At 41.7% G+C, this 17,717-nt stretch overlaps 1 protein-coding gene across 2 annotated transcripts in view; it reads right to left on the bottom strand.

Moving 5' to 3' along the window:
* Positions 1-6,200: 6,200 nt before the first annotated feature.
* The window catches only part of USP22 (ubiquitin specific peptidase 22), a 190,297-nt gene continuing 178,780 nt past the window's right edge, over positions 6,201-17,717 (bottom strand). For both annotated transcript variants that reach the window (XM_054041643.1, XM_054041644.1), the window contains 5 exons: positions 15,923-16,049; positions 13,927-14,018; positions 12,357-12,419; positions 9,129-9,278; positions 6,201-6,814 (listed from right to left, as the gene is read on the bottom strand). In XM_054041643.1, the coding sequence (XP_053897618.1) occupies positions 6,772-6,814; positions 9,129-9,278; positions 12,357-12,419; positions 13,927-14,018; positions 15,923-16,049 (475 nt within the window). In that variant the 3' untranslated portion in view covers positions 6,201-6,771. The remainder of the gene's footprint in view (positions 6,815-9,128; positions 9,279-12,356; positions 12,420-13,926; positions 14,019-15,922; positions 16,050-17,717) is intronic.

The following is a 17,717-nucleotide window of genomic DNA, read 5'->3' as shown; positions in this document are numbered from 1 at the left end:
TAAATGTCTCGGACCATTGTCTTCTAGTTACCGATAACATTTGGCCTTGATGCTCTTCCTGACGCCTACCATTATGGCACCATGAGCTCAGATCCAAGCTTTAATAGCAGCCACTGCTGGCTGAGGAAAGCTAAACTATACTAGCCCTGCGATGGATTCGCTGTGCTGCCTGGCAGGACCGTGCTGCCTTGAGAAGTCATCGATGGCTACGTGTTACGGTGACAATAGGAGCATGTTTTTCAGCTTCTGCAAAAGATTCCTTGAAGCAGAGAAAGTTCTGCAAGGAGTGTGGGGTGAGCCAGATTGCCACTTGCATTTCTGAGATGCTAAAAATGGGCCTCCTGGGTGGGCGGGGGAGGTGACTGGCTCCGACTGATCCATGACACTGCATAGGTGGCAGCTAGGACAGACACGAGAGCCATAGTAGCGATTGGTTAGAATACTCCCAAGAATCACTTTTTACATACAATGTGTTTCTAAAAATTATTTTGAAAACCTTCCCCAGTTGAGTGGCTCCATTACTGAATGGGACTCTTGTCTCTGTGGAGGCTACCATTTCAAGGACCCAGCAGTGAACAGACATGTCCGATACCAGGAGAAATTTCAGGACCCAACAGAAACCAATTCAAAGTGGAGCACTTCAAAAATTGTTTTAAGGCGAGTACTGTAACTACACACATTTTGGTTCGAATTAACTGTTTCCATTCGGTCCTGAATTTCCGTTGTCTTAATCTGCTTTATGAGATTCAAGAGACATGGTGGCCCAACTTTTGGGTGACAGAGACAAGCTTTCGAGCTATACGGAGCTCTTCTTTGTGAGATTCCAGGCAGCAATTTTCGCTCTCATTATTCTTGTGTATTGTATTTTTGGCCCTGATATTGGTTAGGGATGTTCTCTTTAGAGTGTAGTGACTGGGACATCTTTTATGTTGCATGGCATTTACATTTAGAAAAAGAAACCTTTCCAAACTTTCACTTAAAATCTCATTTTATCCTGCCTGCTTTCTCAAACACGAGCAGACGTTGAAATGTTGCCAGCCTAGACAAAGTCTGCTTACCTGGACATTGAAACAAATTAGCAATATTTTATAACCTGTTAAAAATATATATGTAAAGTCACTTGTTCCAGGCACGAAGTATGTGCTAGGTGCAATACAGTGCATGAGATCTTTTGTCACTGAGGTTTAGAATAGATAACTGGAGAATATTTCCTATCTTATTAAGTAATTTCCAGTGTCCCATGCTTAATACACTCTGAATTTTAGTGCCAGGACAGTTTGTTTCCCCGCACTCAGCTCTGAACTCAAGGTCCTTTTAGAAAGGAGAGTATTTTTTTCTTGATAGAGTTCCTTGAACACTACTAGCACAAGCCCACTATATCGGGAGGGGGTGAAAGTATCACAGCCAGCACTAACACCATTTAAAGGTCCAAGCGGTTTTAAATCAAGCAACTGTGGTTTCCTGACAGTTGATGACCAGCTGGGGAAGTGGAGGGAATTGATACAAAAATCAGCCAGTCAGTGGATGCCAGGAAAAGCCTGACCCGAAGATCATTATTGCTCTTTCTAAACCATGTGATGTTTTATAAACCAGGAAGATAAAACTGCAGTTTGATCCAGTTTCTTTACAGGATGGGGCTTTTGCTGGCAGCACTGGGAAAGCAGGACCATGAATTTTAAATGTCCTATTTGAACTAACAGAAGTGACACGAGTATCATTTGCAGTGATGCGGCACCAATATTTTGTTTGTGGATGAATCTGGTGCTGGTGAAAGTGCTCCATTGATAGCCCTGGAAAATGAAGCCCAGTATTCAGCAACAGAACGTTGTACAGGTACAAGACAGCTGTGTCAGTGTGGCTGAAAGCATGCAATGGACAGACTGCACTTAGGAGTGAGAGGAGGCCTCAGGCTCCATAATCGTTATTCCTTGATCTCCCCACCATCAGCACCAACGATGATGGTTGTCAGGAGGTGGGTACTTGTTCATTGGAAACTGGGTTGAGACTACAGAAACTTGGTTTTACATAAGCTTCACAGCCTTTTGATGGTAACTTTCAGCCACCACCACCCTGGGCTGGGCTGAATTGGCCACCTTCTGATGAAAGGCTCAATCTCCCATTACTCCCAAGATGTGGCACATGAAGTTGTAAAGATCTGACACATGCCAGTTTAGCTCAAATGCTCTGGGTTCTCGAGTGCAGCTCCTCCCAATGCATGGGTAAGCATCCTAAGTGATTTGGGGCAAACTAGGGTTGCCAATTTTGGTTGGAGATATTCCTGGAGGTTTCATCACACGACAATCTTTAATGCCTGGAAACTCCAGGACAATCCTGAAGCGTTGACAACCCCAAGAGAAACAGCTCAGACACCTGGCTCCCCCAACTCCCAGGAAAATATCCTCATTGTTTAAAAAGAGCAGAAGAGTCCCGTGGAAAGGGATCAATATCGAAGAGCTCACTCCGCCACTACCAACACGTTTTCAGTTGGGGCACCACCAACAGGCTCCTGTTCACGAAGAGGCGAGGACACCGTTCACATTCATTCATTCATAGTCCACTTGCCCTCTGGCAGGCCTCCTCTCTGGTTACCAGGCAACCAGAATGGCCGTGATGTCCACTAAGCATTGCCCATTCTCTGGCACTGACTGTAACAGAGGAGGGAAGAGCAGCTGTGGCCCACAATAGCATGCAGCCTGCGTAGTCCTTCCAACACGACCACGACAAATGGGAGGGGAACACCCCATGTAACCACACACACACCTTCCTCCTTTGATAGGGTTTAACAAACAATCTTGGTATGGGCTATACTAAAAAAAAAAAAAAAAGTACCCTGGGATATGCCGGTTAAATAAACAAGAGGACGAATTATTTACACAAACTCCAAAGTACAATGATTAGAGATGTTAAAGCAACAGAGGCAAGGGAATCGATATACTTTGCATCAAGGTTGCTGCTGTCTAATGACAGGTCCCAGAGCTCTGACCACACATGACAGAAGGTACTTCCTCTTTTGAGACACTGGTTACGTTTCCCTCTATTACTAGGAATTGAGGTAGTGGGTGCAAACAGTTCCTCTCACACTCACAATTTATAGTACAAGCCAGGAGCGGCGCCAGGGTTTTTGCCACCGTAGGCGGCAGCGCGCCTCCTCTGAGCATTTGGCGGCGGGGGGCCTTCCGCTCTGCGTCTTTGGGGCACTTCGGCAGCGGGTCCCAGAGCGAGTGAAGGACCTGCCGCCAAATTTCTGCCAAAGACCCGGAGCGGAAGGACCCCCCGCCGCCGAGGGCGGCAAAATGCCGCCCCCCAAATCCTGCTGCCCTAGGCAACCGCCTAGGGTCGCCTAGTGGAAGCGTCGGCCCTAGTACAAGCCTCTACTGGGCACCACAATAAAGCGATTGTCTCCAGTAACTCCTGGTCTAGAGGCAGGGGGAGGGGGTAGGGCCAACATGCTACGTTGTAAGATTCTCTGGGCTTCATTTTTCTGTCATGTGCAGAACCAAGCACACTGCGGGCCCCTATACACACACAACTTACACACTTTATTATGAACCTGGCTCTCCAATAGCAGTCTCAGTCATTGATAACTTCTGATCCTTCATCAGAGCAGAACAAGCAATGCAAAGGAAAAAATTATCTGCTTTAAAAAAGTGTTTAAGGTCAGGGGTTGAAACAACAGGATAACTAGTTGTTGAAGCAGGCAGGTTTTAGCTACTGTCTGTCAACAAATTAGGTAGATATAACTTGATCAGTAAATTTATAAATCAGCAGTAAACATCTTATTGCATGGTAAGACTTTCTTATGTAGCAGGAGCTCTGTTGAAGGTGATGTGGCCCCCTCTATGAGACATCTGGATTAGAAGTGGTGGGGGTGAAACTCGGGCAGGTAATCTCCCAGTTCTACAATGTATGTAACTACAGAGTGTGATCTGCATGTCATTTATAAGGAGGAGATGAGCAAGGGTAGGGCCTATTGGTGTGTATGTAGAAAAGGGCATTCAACTGATGTAGCGATGGTTTTTAGAACAGTGGCAGGCCTTCCACTTCTAAAGGAAGAAAGATGATCCCCTCTTCCCTCAATAACCAGGATTCAGTACTGTGATTTACCATTGCTGAAGTACCAACAAGCCTTTCAATACAGGATATAGATGTCAATGTTACAGCAAAAACCTGCTTTCAATATGCCTCAAATTCTAGGCTCAAAAGCAGAAACAGAGCAGTGAAAAAGTCAGTGAAGATCCATTAATGCAAAGGATGGTCCTTTCACAGTGCATGAGAGAAAAAGGGCAGCAACGTGGTTTGCAGGGTTGGCCTTGTCACCCAAACGCTTCGGCTGCAAACAATAAGCTCCAGTGGGCTAGTCAAAATAGAATTCATTTGTTTGACTTCTAACAGCTCTCACTATCACAAAGCCAATTGACTCACTGTACAATAATGCTTATACGCCACACGGTGGTGCCCCTACTTCAGTAACATAGCAAGGTGGAGGCTTGAACTGCATCAGTAAACACAGGCTGGAGAATAGTGAAAGGCTGATTCTTGTCTTGCACTGCAAGCTTACTGCATTATTAAAAGGTAGCAGGAAGCCGTTGTCGAGTGCCTACACAATAACACACAGCCTTGGCAGGGAGGGATCTTCCTTTAGAATCAGCGTGCCATCCACCAGTATTGCTCTAGCAGGCTCTTACTTGCAACAACACCACCACGAATTTAAACCCTGCAGTAGCCAATTATGATCTTTACCAAATCAAGCCAGAAGTATTCTGAGTTTGTGCAGTGGAGGAGACAGGTTAAGAAACTCTAGAAAAATACTTACCGTGCAGGAACCGTACTGCCTAGCTGCCCCAACCCTTTAACACGACCTTATTCTCTCTCTGTGCATAGCCTAGCAAGGTGCTCATTCCAGAAACAGCTTTACATGTTCTCCACTCCCAAGTCTTCCATGAAACAGATCAACACGCTCCAAGTCTGTCTTAAGCAGGCAGACTCCTGCAAGTTTTCTCTAGGGTATAGGGACTGGTCTAACCTTTTCAAATTCTATGTTTAGCTTTGCGGCCAAGGTGTCTCTGCCTCGCCCTCCAGTCCTGACCTAGCCCTTGGAAAGGAGAATATTTGCTACTACAATCAAAGCAGGATTGCTTAAGTATGTATGCAGAAAGGAAAAAAAAAAGACCTTTTCAGTGTGACCCTTACACAAAGGAATACAATGGCTAAATCCTTCAGACTAACATTTGCAAATTTTCCATGAGGAAGCAGCGGCAGCAGACGAAAAACCAATTCCCCCCCCCCCCCCCTTTTTAGCTCTGTATTCTGAGGGGTTAAGAGGTAAATAAACCCTTTTCTCGTGGACTGCAATTCTATCTACAGCCCTGCTTCCTGGGAGTAAAACATACAGAGCATACATACAGAGTTACCGCCCCAGTGTCTAGACAGGCAAATGGGCTGCTCTAAAGGGGGTGGGGGGAGAAGGGTGAAAGAGTGGGGAAGGAACAAACATATTTGTGACAAAACAGAAGCGAGCCTGCACACCAGCTGCTAAGCGTTAAGGACGTACGTAAGGATGGGATTCCATAAAGGGGAGAGGAGTCTTTAAGGAGTTAATAAATGTGGGAGGAGAGAAGGAACCAATAAAAACAGAGCACATACCAGGAAAACGCTTTGTTTACTTTAAAGCCTAGTGTACTGTAGAAGTGCTCAACAGTTGCAAATCTAGGCCTCCATACTGCACCCAGCAGCAGCCATGGCTCGCAGATGGCAGATCTGCAATACTAACGTTCTGCCAAAGGCCACCTCTCCTTGAGGGGACTTGGCAGAACTGGGGGAGGGAACAAACCCGCCAGCAAACCACAAAACCGGTGATTTTAAGAAATCAAACTTATTGACACCGTTTAAAAAAGAACCAAGACCACTTTTACAGTATAAACACGCCAATTCATTCATTTTACTGATGGTTCCATTTATGAATTTCATTCTCGTGAAAAAAGGGAATAAAAGGAAAACAAATTAAGAAAATAGCTATTTATAGAAAAACAAAACAAAACAAAGGGCTCAAACAGAAAAGAATCTGTGCAGATGCTTTGATGAGCAGTCTGATGGCAGATTACCACCTGTGCAGCAGGCATGCTTGAAAACCTGTCTCAGGACTGTAGCTTCAGTTCCACAATCCAGGATTTCTTTTACTTTTGTCGAAAAAAAGAGCCTAATAGTTTCATACTGTATTTATTTAATAACTAAAATTCACAAATAAAAAGATACTTGCAAAGTCCTTTAGTTGTGTCATCCCATCCTCCTCCACTTTACTGCTTTCAGACCCATATGCATCAAAAATGGGCTTGGGTTTTTAATAATAACTGTTATATGATTGGTCAGTTGGAGCTGAAGCACCAATGGAGAAGATGCTTTATGGAGATGATGGCACACCCCCTTGCCTTCCCACACACTTTTCGGAGGAACATAGGAGATGTACCAGTGCCCGGACTCCTCTGCTCCCATTTCCCCCACCCAGAGCATTCCTCTCATTTTATATTTCCGCTCTTAAGTGACTGACTGTAGCCTCTTTTTTCCCCCCTTTCTGTCCTTGCGGGACTGCATACATGTTGGACATTGTTCATTTCTTACTCCGCCAGGCTGTGAGCCAGTGTCAAGTAGGTCCTGTTACAGCTCAGTGCTAGTTGTTGTTTAATGGGTCTTTTCATTTCAGGTAGGTTTGTGTGTCATTTTAGAAGGCTTGCTTATTTTCTTCCTTTCATTTATCTGACAAGCTGCTGGATAAGGCTACTCATATTCCAGGAACTGTTTGTGATAGAACAGCAAATATCTGCAAAAAGGAAGACACAACACAACTTTAACCTTATGCTGTACATTACAGATTTTAAATCCCAATTACCAATGCAGCCATGATAAAAACAAGGTCTATTAGTGCTATTTTTCTTTGAAAGCTGGAACAATTCCAGGGAAGTGTGTTAGTTTCATAGGATGACCACGAAAAAAAAAAAGTAAAAAATCAGCATACAGAATTTGATCAGTAGCTCAATATGCTCGCTACCTGTCTGTCCTGGAGCCTGACCACCCTGTTCTGTAACCTAGTGTCAAGTCTTGAAAGCTAAACAGGATTGGACCAGGTTAGTATTTGGATGGGAGACCTCCACGTAACACCGAGATGCTGGAAAAAGTGGTGATGGTGATTCTGTAGATGTGCGCCTCCCTTTGAGTTGGTAGCGGGAGCCACTGTCCCAGCAGCATAGGGGGCGCTGTTGGGTTGAGGATGCCACCTTTTGGATGAGATGTACAAGCAAGGTCTCGACCACTTTTTTATTTTTTTAAACAAGAGCATGGGTGGAAACCTTTGTGTCCCAGCCAAATCTGACCTATCTACCTAGACTCCTCTTGGCAGGTTCAACTGGATAAAATTCTTCTCTTGTCCTAAACTACTGTGCACTACAGCACAGATGCTGAGCTTTATCCTTGAGGCAGCTGCATTTCAGTGGGGAGCAAAGTGATCCCTGTGCATCCCTTACCCACTTCATACTGGCAGGGTTGCTGCAAGGCCAATTACAATACTTCTAAAGCACTTTTGATATCTCCACATTAAGAGGTGCTACAGAACGATTATCATCTTCCATTGCCCCACTCCACAGGGTTTCCTGAATCTTTCCTCTTCTTCCACAGGTGGAAGTCCAATCAGAGCCATCATTTATCTGAACAAGGAAAAATGGGCAGGACTCCCTTCACAGTCAGTCAACGCTGTTTCTTAATCATCTGGAGATGCCACTGGAATGATACAAGCCACCTTTTCTTTCCTTGGACTGGGTAATTGCCTCCACAAATCGCCCAGCCCCAGAAGCAATGCTACCTGTTTCTTACTGAAGGAAAACAAACCAATCTGGTCTACTGACCTTTTTGTTAAATGAATTAATTAAAATAATTTACACTAAAAAGTCAAATATTATAGAAGAGATGCACATTGCCAGGCTGAAAAGCAGAAAAGGAAAATATGAAAACTTATTAAAAATTCCAAACGAACTGCCTGCGCTTGTAGCAATCAGAGGAAATGTCAGGTATAATTAAAAACTAGAACAGAACAGATTTGATCTTTCCAGCACCAAACCCATGGTTGATATGCCAGAATGGAAGCGATTACAGATTTTAAATTATTTTTTCTTGAAAAAGAACCCAATTCCTGATGCTTCTCAAACAATAAACATGTTAACCTTGCAAAAATACTGCTCTATGTAGCATCCACAGTGCATGTTTGAGGGAAGTGATCGAAGTGATATTGTCAGTTTGAAATCATTATTAAGGGGGGATATGATAGAGGTCTATACAATCTTGAATGGTGTGGAAAAAGTGAATAGAGAAGTGTTATTTCCCCTTTCCCACAATACAAAAGCCAGGGGTCATCCGATGAAATTAACAGGCAACAGGCTTAATAAAAACAAGAGGCAATACTTTTTTACACAATGCACAGCCAACCTGTCTATATGCATGTGCACGGCTAGATGCATCAAATACCATTTCCCAAAAGAAATCAATGAAACAGAAACAAACCCTCAGAAGTGGATATCAGTCGTACTTTTGGCTATGTATCTAACCACTGTGTTATACAGCCTGTTGAATAAACTGCCCGCAGAGGAGACAGTCTAGTATAATATGGAATTGTACCTTATGAAGCTTAAATAGGTGGTCCATATGGTTATGGTTGGCCAGTGGGATTACGCCAATCCCTATTACAATGTGAATTCATAATATATGTATTTAACAATGAAAGCCACATGTGTCATAACCTATCACACACTCACCCCTGTGGCTTCAAGGCTGTGATGAGGCAGATATTACTGCAGCCTTCTGGATTAGCCAGAAGGTGGGTGGACATACAAGAAACTAGTTATCTTGCACAGCGGCACAATGCACTGCTACCTTGTCCTTCCCTTTTCTCCAGTCTAAAAAAACCCAGGAGGTTAGACCAGCTTTCTGAAGCACTGATAAATGATCACTCTGGAGAGAAATTGTTCTATATGGTGAAAATCTGATAACTGAAGTAATAAAGGTTCACCCACCCAGAGGGGACCCTTTATTAATGATAAACCTGTCCCCATTCTTTCCTCCCCATACCCTTTTTGTTCATAACCTACCCTTCACTGTCTAGTACATCCTTAATGCTAGCCTTGGTGATGATGGCATCATCACATTTGAACCACTGGTCCTTGTGTTGCCGGATGAAGCTGGTATAGTGCCCACTCTCCAAGGTTCCTTGGTGATTAACTACTGCAAACAAGGAATACCTGGTGGAGGAAAAACAGTTAAAGAACGCTTGGATCAAAAGAAAAAGGAGTAGAAGCTTGTGACTGTCTATACATGTGCATAAAGAATGGATGCCATATATAACCTCTCTAATTAAAACACCAGTACTCAACACTGGTTGGGGATGGGGCAAGTAGATGAATATTATTAATTCACAGATACATGGATTATAAAGCCAGAAAGGATCACTGTCATCACCTACCTAGTGTGACCTGTATAACACAGGCCATAGGACTTTCCTGGATTAATTCCAGTTTGCTCTTGAGCAGATTTTTTTGAAAAATATTCAATCTTGAATTAAAAATGTCCAGTGATGGAGAATCCAGTACAGTCCTTGGTAAATTGTTCCAATAATTAGTTACCCTCGCTGTTCAAAAGGTGCGCCTTATTTCTGATCTGAATTTATCTAGCTTCAACTTCTAGCCACAGGATCTTGTTATATCTTTGTCTGCTAGATTGAAGAGTTCTCCATTATCAAATTTTTGTTCCCCATGAAGGTATTTACAGACTATGATCAAGCCATTGCTTAACCTTCGCTTTGTTAAACTTAACAGACAGAGCTCCTTGAGTCTCTCACAATAAGGCAGGTTTTCTAATCCTTTAAATCACTCTTGTGGTTCTTCTCTTTCTCGAATTGTGGACACCAGAGCTAGACAGCATTCCAGCAGCGATCGGCACTAGTGCCAAATAGAGAGGTTATATAATCACCTTAGTCCTACTCAATATTTCCCAGTTATAAATCCAAGGATCATATTAGCCCTTTTGGCCACAACATTGCACTGGGTGCTCATGTTCAGCTGTTTACCCACCAAGACTCCCCAAGTCTTTTTCAAAGTCTTTTAGCAAAGTCATTGCTTCCAGGGATAGAGTCCTCCATTGTGTAAGTATGGTTTATATTCTCTGTTCCTAAATATACAGTTTACATTTAGCCATATTAAAAATATAGTTTGTTTGCACCCAGCTTACCAAACAATCCATGCCACTGTATTAGTGACCTGTCCTCTTTATTATTTACCACTTTCCCCATCTTTGTGTCATCTGCAAACTTTATCAGTGAGGACTATATGATTCCTTCCAGGTCGCTGATAAAAAATGCTAAATAATGCACTGCCAGGAATTAATCCCTGCAGGACCCCACTAGAAACACATCAGCTCAATGATGATCCATTGAATGTGTGCCATGTTGACTATGTATTGTTCTAGTTTCTTAATCAAAATGCACGCGGTACCAAGTCAAATGACTTACAGAAGTCTAAGTATATTAGCTCACCACTATTATTTTTACCAACCAAACTTTTAATCTCATCATCAATAAAAATCAACAAGTTAGGTTTATAGAAAATAGATATTATCAAACTATGTTGATTGGCATTAATTACATTATTAACCTAGTCCTGTATCAGCCATTCCATTTTTTTGCCTGGGATTGATGTTGGGTTGACAGAACTATAACTACTCGGTGTGACGTTGTGCATTGTATATGGTTTTATAAAAACATGATAATAAGTGAATATAATGTAACTGGGATAGTTTTAGAAAAATATGGTAAAAAGTGAATATAACGTAACTGGGATGTGCTTCATGCAAAAGGTCTCTTGTAAGGTATCATTACAAAGCTTATAATCTACTGAGTGTGATCATCTGATTTGTATAAATGTACCACTCTTGTATCTAAAACTAGAAATATAAAATATAACTCTGAGGGCCTATTGAAATTATGTAAATTGTGGGCCATTAATGATGGTTTGGAATCTTGATGACTCCTATTGTCTGCAGATGGCTGTGTTTACCTGTGAGTCTTCCTGTATGTGTGTGTGCTGGCAAGTGAGTAACGAAGTCTTGCAGTGACATGTGATCATGTCACCTGAACTGGAATCCATCTTTAACCTGGTGCTTTTCCAGTGGGGGGGGGGGGTGTGTGGAAACCCAGAGGGCAAAAGGGTTCCCGCCTTATGCAAAAGATATATATAAAGGGGTGGAAGAGAACAAAGGAGAGAGAGGAGCCATCATGAAGAATTCCCTAGCTATCACCTGAGCTGCAACAAGAGCTGTATCAGGGGAAAGAATTGTGCCCAGGCCTGGAAGGTGTCCAGTCTGAGAAAAAACTTACTGAAGCATCTCTGAGGGTGAGATTATCTGAATTCAGTTTGATTAGGCATAGATTTGCGCATTTTATTTTCTTTTGCTTGGTGACTTACTTTGTTCTGTCTGTTACTACTTGGAACCACTTAAATCCTATTTTCTGTATTTAATAAAATCACTTTTTATTTAGTAATTTACTCAGAGTATGTATTAATACCTGGGGGAGCAAACAACTGTGCATATCTCTCTATCAGTGTTACAGAGGGTGAACAATTTATGAGTTTGCCCTGCATAAGCTTTATGCAGGGTAAAACGGATTTATCTGGGTTTAGACCCCATTGGGAGTTGGGCATCTGAGTGCTAAAGACAAGCACACTTCTGTGAGCTGTTTTCAGGTAAACTTGCAGCTTTGGGGTAAGCGATTCAGACCCTGGGTCCGTGTTGGAGCAGATGGCAGAGTCTGGCTCAGCAAGACAGGGTGCTGGAGTCCTGAGCTGGCAGGGAAAACTGGAGCAGAGGTAGTCTTTTCACATCTGGTGGCAGCTCCCAAGGGGGTTTCTGTGATCCAACCCATCACACTCGGGTTGTCCCGTTTATCCTTTTTAATATTAGCACAACATTTGCTTATTTCCTGTCCTCTGGAACTTCCCCAGTAATGAGTGTTTCAACACTCAGTTGCAATAAACGTAGGAGTGTTTAAAGAAAAAGCCTTCCCTTTCATCCTATACCAATGACTTTTAAATTCCTCCCCTATACTATTGCTGGTATTAACACTAGCAAGGCAACAATCATTCATAGCTTTTAGCAACTAAGCTAAGTAAACACGCAATATGATCTTTATTTTGCCAAAGAGCAGACTTGCTGTTCTGTAAAACATAGCAATGCTTTATCACTGCAGGACATAGAACAGATTCTACTTCACCTTGCAAAAGTCATCCACCTTGCACAATAGGAGAGTACTGGAAGGCACCACTTACTTATTATCATTGTTTAGACTATCCGTTGGCTGCTGGTACTGCCCATTCATTCTGCTCTCTTTGCTGCAACAAAAACACACAAGAATCCAGTCACTTAAAAGCAGTGGTTTCTCAAAGGGAGGCATTGGGTCACACACGGCACAGAGAGCCTGCATGCTACCTCCAGGGGCAAGTGCAATGGTGCTTAGTGGCAGAAGAGGATTGCTGACTAAGGTGTTACAAATACTATATTTGTGCTCACGGTGATGCTGTCTAGGAAGTCGATTTCTCCTCCTAACTAAGGCCCCAATCCTGCAAACACGCACATGCTTAAATCACAATTTCCCATCCCCAAATCTTAAAAACAGATTAAAGAGAGATTAATTTGGCTCTTAACCCTGAACAAAATATAATTACATTAACCTTTTAAACTCCTATGGATCAATCGCCCTTCTTTTGACTTGTGAGTTTACTTTGCGTTTTTGATTACAGCAATAGGATTACCTTCCTGGTTTCATAGGTTGATAAAATTCTGATTACAGAGCCCCCTGCTGCAGAAAAATAATTTTCCTGATGTCATAGTGGCTATATTCCTTCATACCTGAAACCTTTCATCAGCACCCAGCTATTTTATCCACAGAGGACTCACCAGAGAATAGCAGGAAAGCCTCAAATACTCTGGAATGTATTGATATAAACTAACCTTCTCTGATATCACACAGGCAATTTAGTGGAGGCTTGGAACTGTCCCTCTTTCTTGGCAGAAATAACTACGTTTGTCTGTAGTAAATAATTTTGAAATTGTTATTAAAACTGTATCAATACGGATCCTGAATTTAAGAGATGTGTTATTTTTGTGCTTTTGGTATTGGTTAAGATGTGATTTATGTAGTAATAATTTAATTAGAAATGATACTTGATAACAATTTATTATCTCAGGTCACTAACTGAACTTTTATGGAAGGATTTTTACACAAGGGTTTTGTTTTTGTGACTGAGATTTGAATAAAAAAATTAATCTTGCTATGTCTGAAGAAGCTTACTAACTAAAATCGCTAAAAGTGGATACAACCCTAGTTAAAAGTATTTTAATTGGGCTTGAACTTTTTTGACTCTCTAATCTCAGGAGTGGCTGAAGAGGGCTTTACATGAAAAGAGGAAGGGAGATTTTTGCACGTTTTGTAACATTAAAAACATTAGGAATGTTAAATCGGATCCTCTCTGATTGCGCTGAAGAATGTACTTAGCTGAAAGGACAGAATGTGGGATCTCTAGCATTTTGAAGAAAGGACATCTTTGTTAATTATCTACCTTTGAAGTTAAACAGGTGTTAACAGAAAACTAAATTTTTATGTTTAAAACACAAGACCTGAATTGGTTTTACTAAAATGGGTTTTGAAATGGATTTAGTTAAACCAGTGCACACCCTTTCATGGACATATTTACATGGGTATATATCTGTATATATATTGCTATATATACACTGTGTCACAGCCCTGACTCAAAGGATATTCCATCTTCACAACATGCATGTGCAAGATTGGTATCCAGACTAACCTAGCCGCTGGGGGATTTTTAATGCTGTACATACCTGGAAGCCATAAATGGCGTCATGTCCAACTCCAGCGGAAAGGAGACATACGTAGTGATCTTTCGCCTCAGTTTGGCTGAGTGTTCAAACCGCTGAAGACAGAAAGTGGAAGTTTCTTTTAGAGAAGAGACTCTGATTTCCTTTCCTTGTACATGTCTTACACATTGGGCAAAGTGAGATGAAAGGGAAGTAGGGAGATTGTCACACAGCCACAAGAGGATGTGAATAAATTAGGTATTTTTCTGGTAGCTTTCAGGTACCAGTTAGGTCAGTATATACAAGTGCTAACAAATTTTCCCTAGGAAATCCTAATTCACTAGGGGGGCGGAGGTAGAGGGAAATCAAAGCATACTGCTTAGAATGGTGACTGAATATCTAGGGAGAGAATATAAATTGAGAATAAATTTAGGATAAACGTTTATACTGTGGCCTCAAACAGTAAGGTCCAGCATGATAGGCACGATACAAACATACAGCAAATGACAGTCCCTGTTCCAAAGAGCTTATATTTGCAGCAAAACTGGTGATAGACAAATGCTACTGGGGACAGATATGCCTTTAAGGATTCTGCCACCTGACTGGTGTATTTAATCTACCAACATCAACAAGGCAAGAAATCATCCCAAGTGACTGCCATCGTTATGCCAGTTGTCTGTGCACACGAATCCTAAATCAAAATAAGGAACAAATGGAAGGTAAAATTAAAGAAAATAATTGGTCTTCTTTCTCCTAAAGGGAGAGATGAATTTGTGAGACGCGTCATACTTTCCTCATCCTTTCTATAAAAGTGGAGAAAGGAAAAAATAGCAGAATGAGATGAATGAGTTTCTATTTAAAGAAGGCCCTTTTTCCCATTTCTCAGTACTCCTGTCCTATTTACACTCCTAGCTAATTATTCTCCCTTTGCGATGCCATAACAATTCCCTAGCAACAGAACAGGATGTCAAAAACTCCTACTTATATCCTTCTGATTCTCTGTTCATCTTTCTAATTGCATTATTAACGCTGTCAGAACATAGGTCCTTTATGATGAATCTGATATTAGTTAAGCCATATTAAATACCTTACAATTTATCATTACAACAACTTTTGGAATTGAGAGATATTGGTATAGTGCTTTGATGCATGAAATGTTACATCTTAAATTTTACCAGAGAGGACAAGATGACTTCCCAAGATCACTTATTTTCCAAAACCTTCAATCACCACAGTTACATAAATGCTAAATTGTACTAAAACCTCTTTCCTATATTGTCACCCACACTGCCTTGCCCCTGAAGCAGTCTCACCTTCTGGGCACTCTTTCCACTTTGCTAAGGAAAACAAAGAAGAAAGACACCCATGCTCCGCACTGGCTGCCTGCTTTCCAGTACGGCATGGTCATATTACTTGCAGTTAAAGCCATAAACAGTACAGGGCTGGGCTGAGTGACCACCTATTACACCGTCTCCCATCACAGCATCTGACCTCAATGGTGAGTTGGAAGTGCTAACTGCCACCACAGTATGATCTTGAGACAGATCATTGGGATGTTACAGGAAGATTCTCCATTGTGGCCCTGTAACTTTGGAATGTTTTCCCTTCAAAATACAGAGTACATTTGTGGCATCCTTCCAGTTGAAGTGTACAGTATTTTTATTTTCTCTCTCATTCTCTGTGGCTTGTGGGTAGTAGCTCTATTGTACAGGAGGGATAAGTGCCACGAGGGATTTGTGTTTGTTTGGTTCAGGTTTTGTTTTGTTTTAGTATTTTTTTAAAAAGGTCTATTTTGATAGGCACCCAGAGACATATGGGCAAGGCTGCATTATACAAACAATGATACTATCCTTAAACTAAAATCTAACTGGACAAGCCAGCTGCTGTCCTTTAAGTCAGTTTATGTTACAATAAATAAATTAGAGTGAAGTGAGAGATAGCAGAGAGATCTACAGAAACCAACTCATCCCCCTAGAGCAGAGTCTATGTTCTTTTATCCACCTGTCCTTTGTGAACTTACTTTGAGATGAAAACAGGCCACAATGGGTAATTTCTTCATAGTGAGTTGTTTGGTAGATTCCTGGTAGCTATGGCAACCACTACATTTGATTTTGGCACTGCTTCCTAGATGTTCTGGCCTTGTAAACCTGAAAAATATTAAGAAGTGGAAGGATGCATAATACAGGCAAATTATTTTCAATGCATCTTGAAAACAGTTTGCATTTCCACTTGTAGCCACTTAGTAGCATGCGAGATAAGCTTACATCTTCTCTCAGGAAAGCCAAAAGTGACCTGCTGCCCCTTTCTCCACATATTTCTTAAGTGGAAGACCCACGGGAAACCATGCACAATTTTGCACAGTGCATATTTATAATGTGTTATAGAAAGATTAGGAAATTGGGCACAGAGCAGAGTCATTAGTTATAGCTCTATGATACAAGGTAAGTACAAGCCCTGTGCTGAGATAATTATACCCAGAGAGCAGATGCTAAGGAAATATACTTTTTTTTTCTTTTTGCAAGATAAATCAGAATTTAAAAAGCTACCAACATAGGAGATCCTTGTTTCAGATTTCCAACTTGGACATTTACATTTGCTTCCACTTGGGCAAGCTGCCTGGAAATGCATCAGTGGCGGAGAAAGGAGACTGAATATTAGCTCATCCACCACAACAGAATCACTCATTTTGAGATCGCTTGTGCAGACTTTTTGTTTTCAAAACCAAAACCGTGGACATGGGAATTCTGAAGCAAAGCCAGATGTGTTCTGTGCTCAGTTACATGCCAGTCCCCAGGATGCCCTTCCAGCTCTCAGGCTGGGGTTAGAGCTCTAGAGGGAGAGAGAAAGGTTTGGATGCAGAGTTCAGTTCAAGGTCAAATTATTGACAACTAAAGATTTGCTTTCAAAATGTAAGTTTTAAGAACTTCCAGCCTGTTACTAAAGTCAGGTGGAAAGGAGTGCTTTATAACCGCATAAGGGGGTGCAGGAAACTGTTAGAGGATGGGACGGTTCTTGAAGTAAGCACTCAGCCACTGCGTAGACACTCATAGAAACACACTAAAACAAAAAATGTTCAAGCTCTGGGAATCCTAATATTAAATCTTCTGATTTCTAGTTTTTCTTCTAAATTTAAATTTACAAGCTGTATGCATGTTCCAGTCTCCCTACTAATGTTGGGTTTAAAGTTATTGAAGCTTCTTGTAATAATACATATTAAACTATAAATTGGGCATTTTAGACTACTACAGACCTGACACATTCAAGTGCCTATTGGTATTGCTTCTGATCAGCGATCCAACTCCGTTCTCATTCTGCTTGAGGCCACTGCGGCTTCCAAAACTAACCGTAGCCTTCCTGATTGTCTTGATCAAGAAACTGGTATTTCCTTTTCCCAGTTGAATACTACCTCCAGCTGTTCCTCTGTTTCTGTCAGAAACTTCACATAATCTCCTGCCATGAAGTGCCTCCATGTTTCTGGTCTTTGCCACTTTTCTGCTCAGCCCATTTTCTTTCTTACAGCCAGCTGCAACCTGTATCATCACTTCTATATAGATACCAGTCAGTTGTACATCTTCCTGGTCTCATTCTTTGATGTTCAATCTGCCTATCAGCTCTTGGCTGGATCAGAACCTATCTACTCAATGATTCAATGAAATCCTCCTCTTGGCACAAAAAAGCCCTCTTTTACCATGTGACTTCAACTTTGATACCCAAACCAGGAATCTTAGTGGTATCTTTGAGCCTGAAGATTTTTCCTTCCAAGTGGCCTTTTTTTTGGGTGGGTGGGTAATTCTACTCATCATCATTCCCAGAAC

This window comes from Malaclemys terrapin, chromosome 10 (genome assembly GCF_027887155.1).
Source record: "Malaclemys terrapin pileata isolate rMalTer1 chromosome 10, rMalTer1.hap1, whole genome shotgun sequence".
Taxonomy (NCBI): domain Eukaryota; kingdom Metazoa; phylum Chordata; order Testudines; family Emydidae; genus Malaclemys; species Malaclemys terrapin.
The sequence above is the reverse complement of the archived record's forward strand: the minus strand, read 5'-3'. Positions and strand labels throughout refer to the sequence as shown.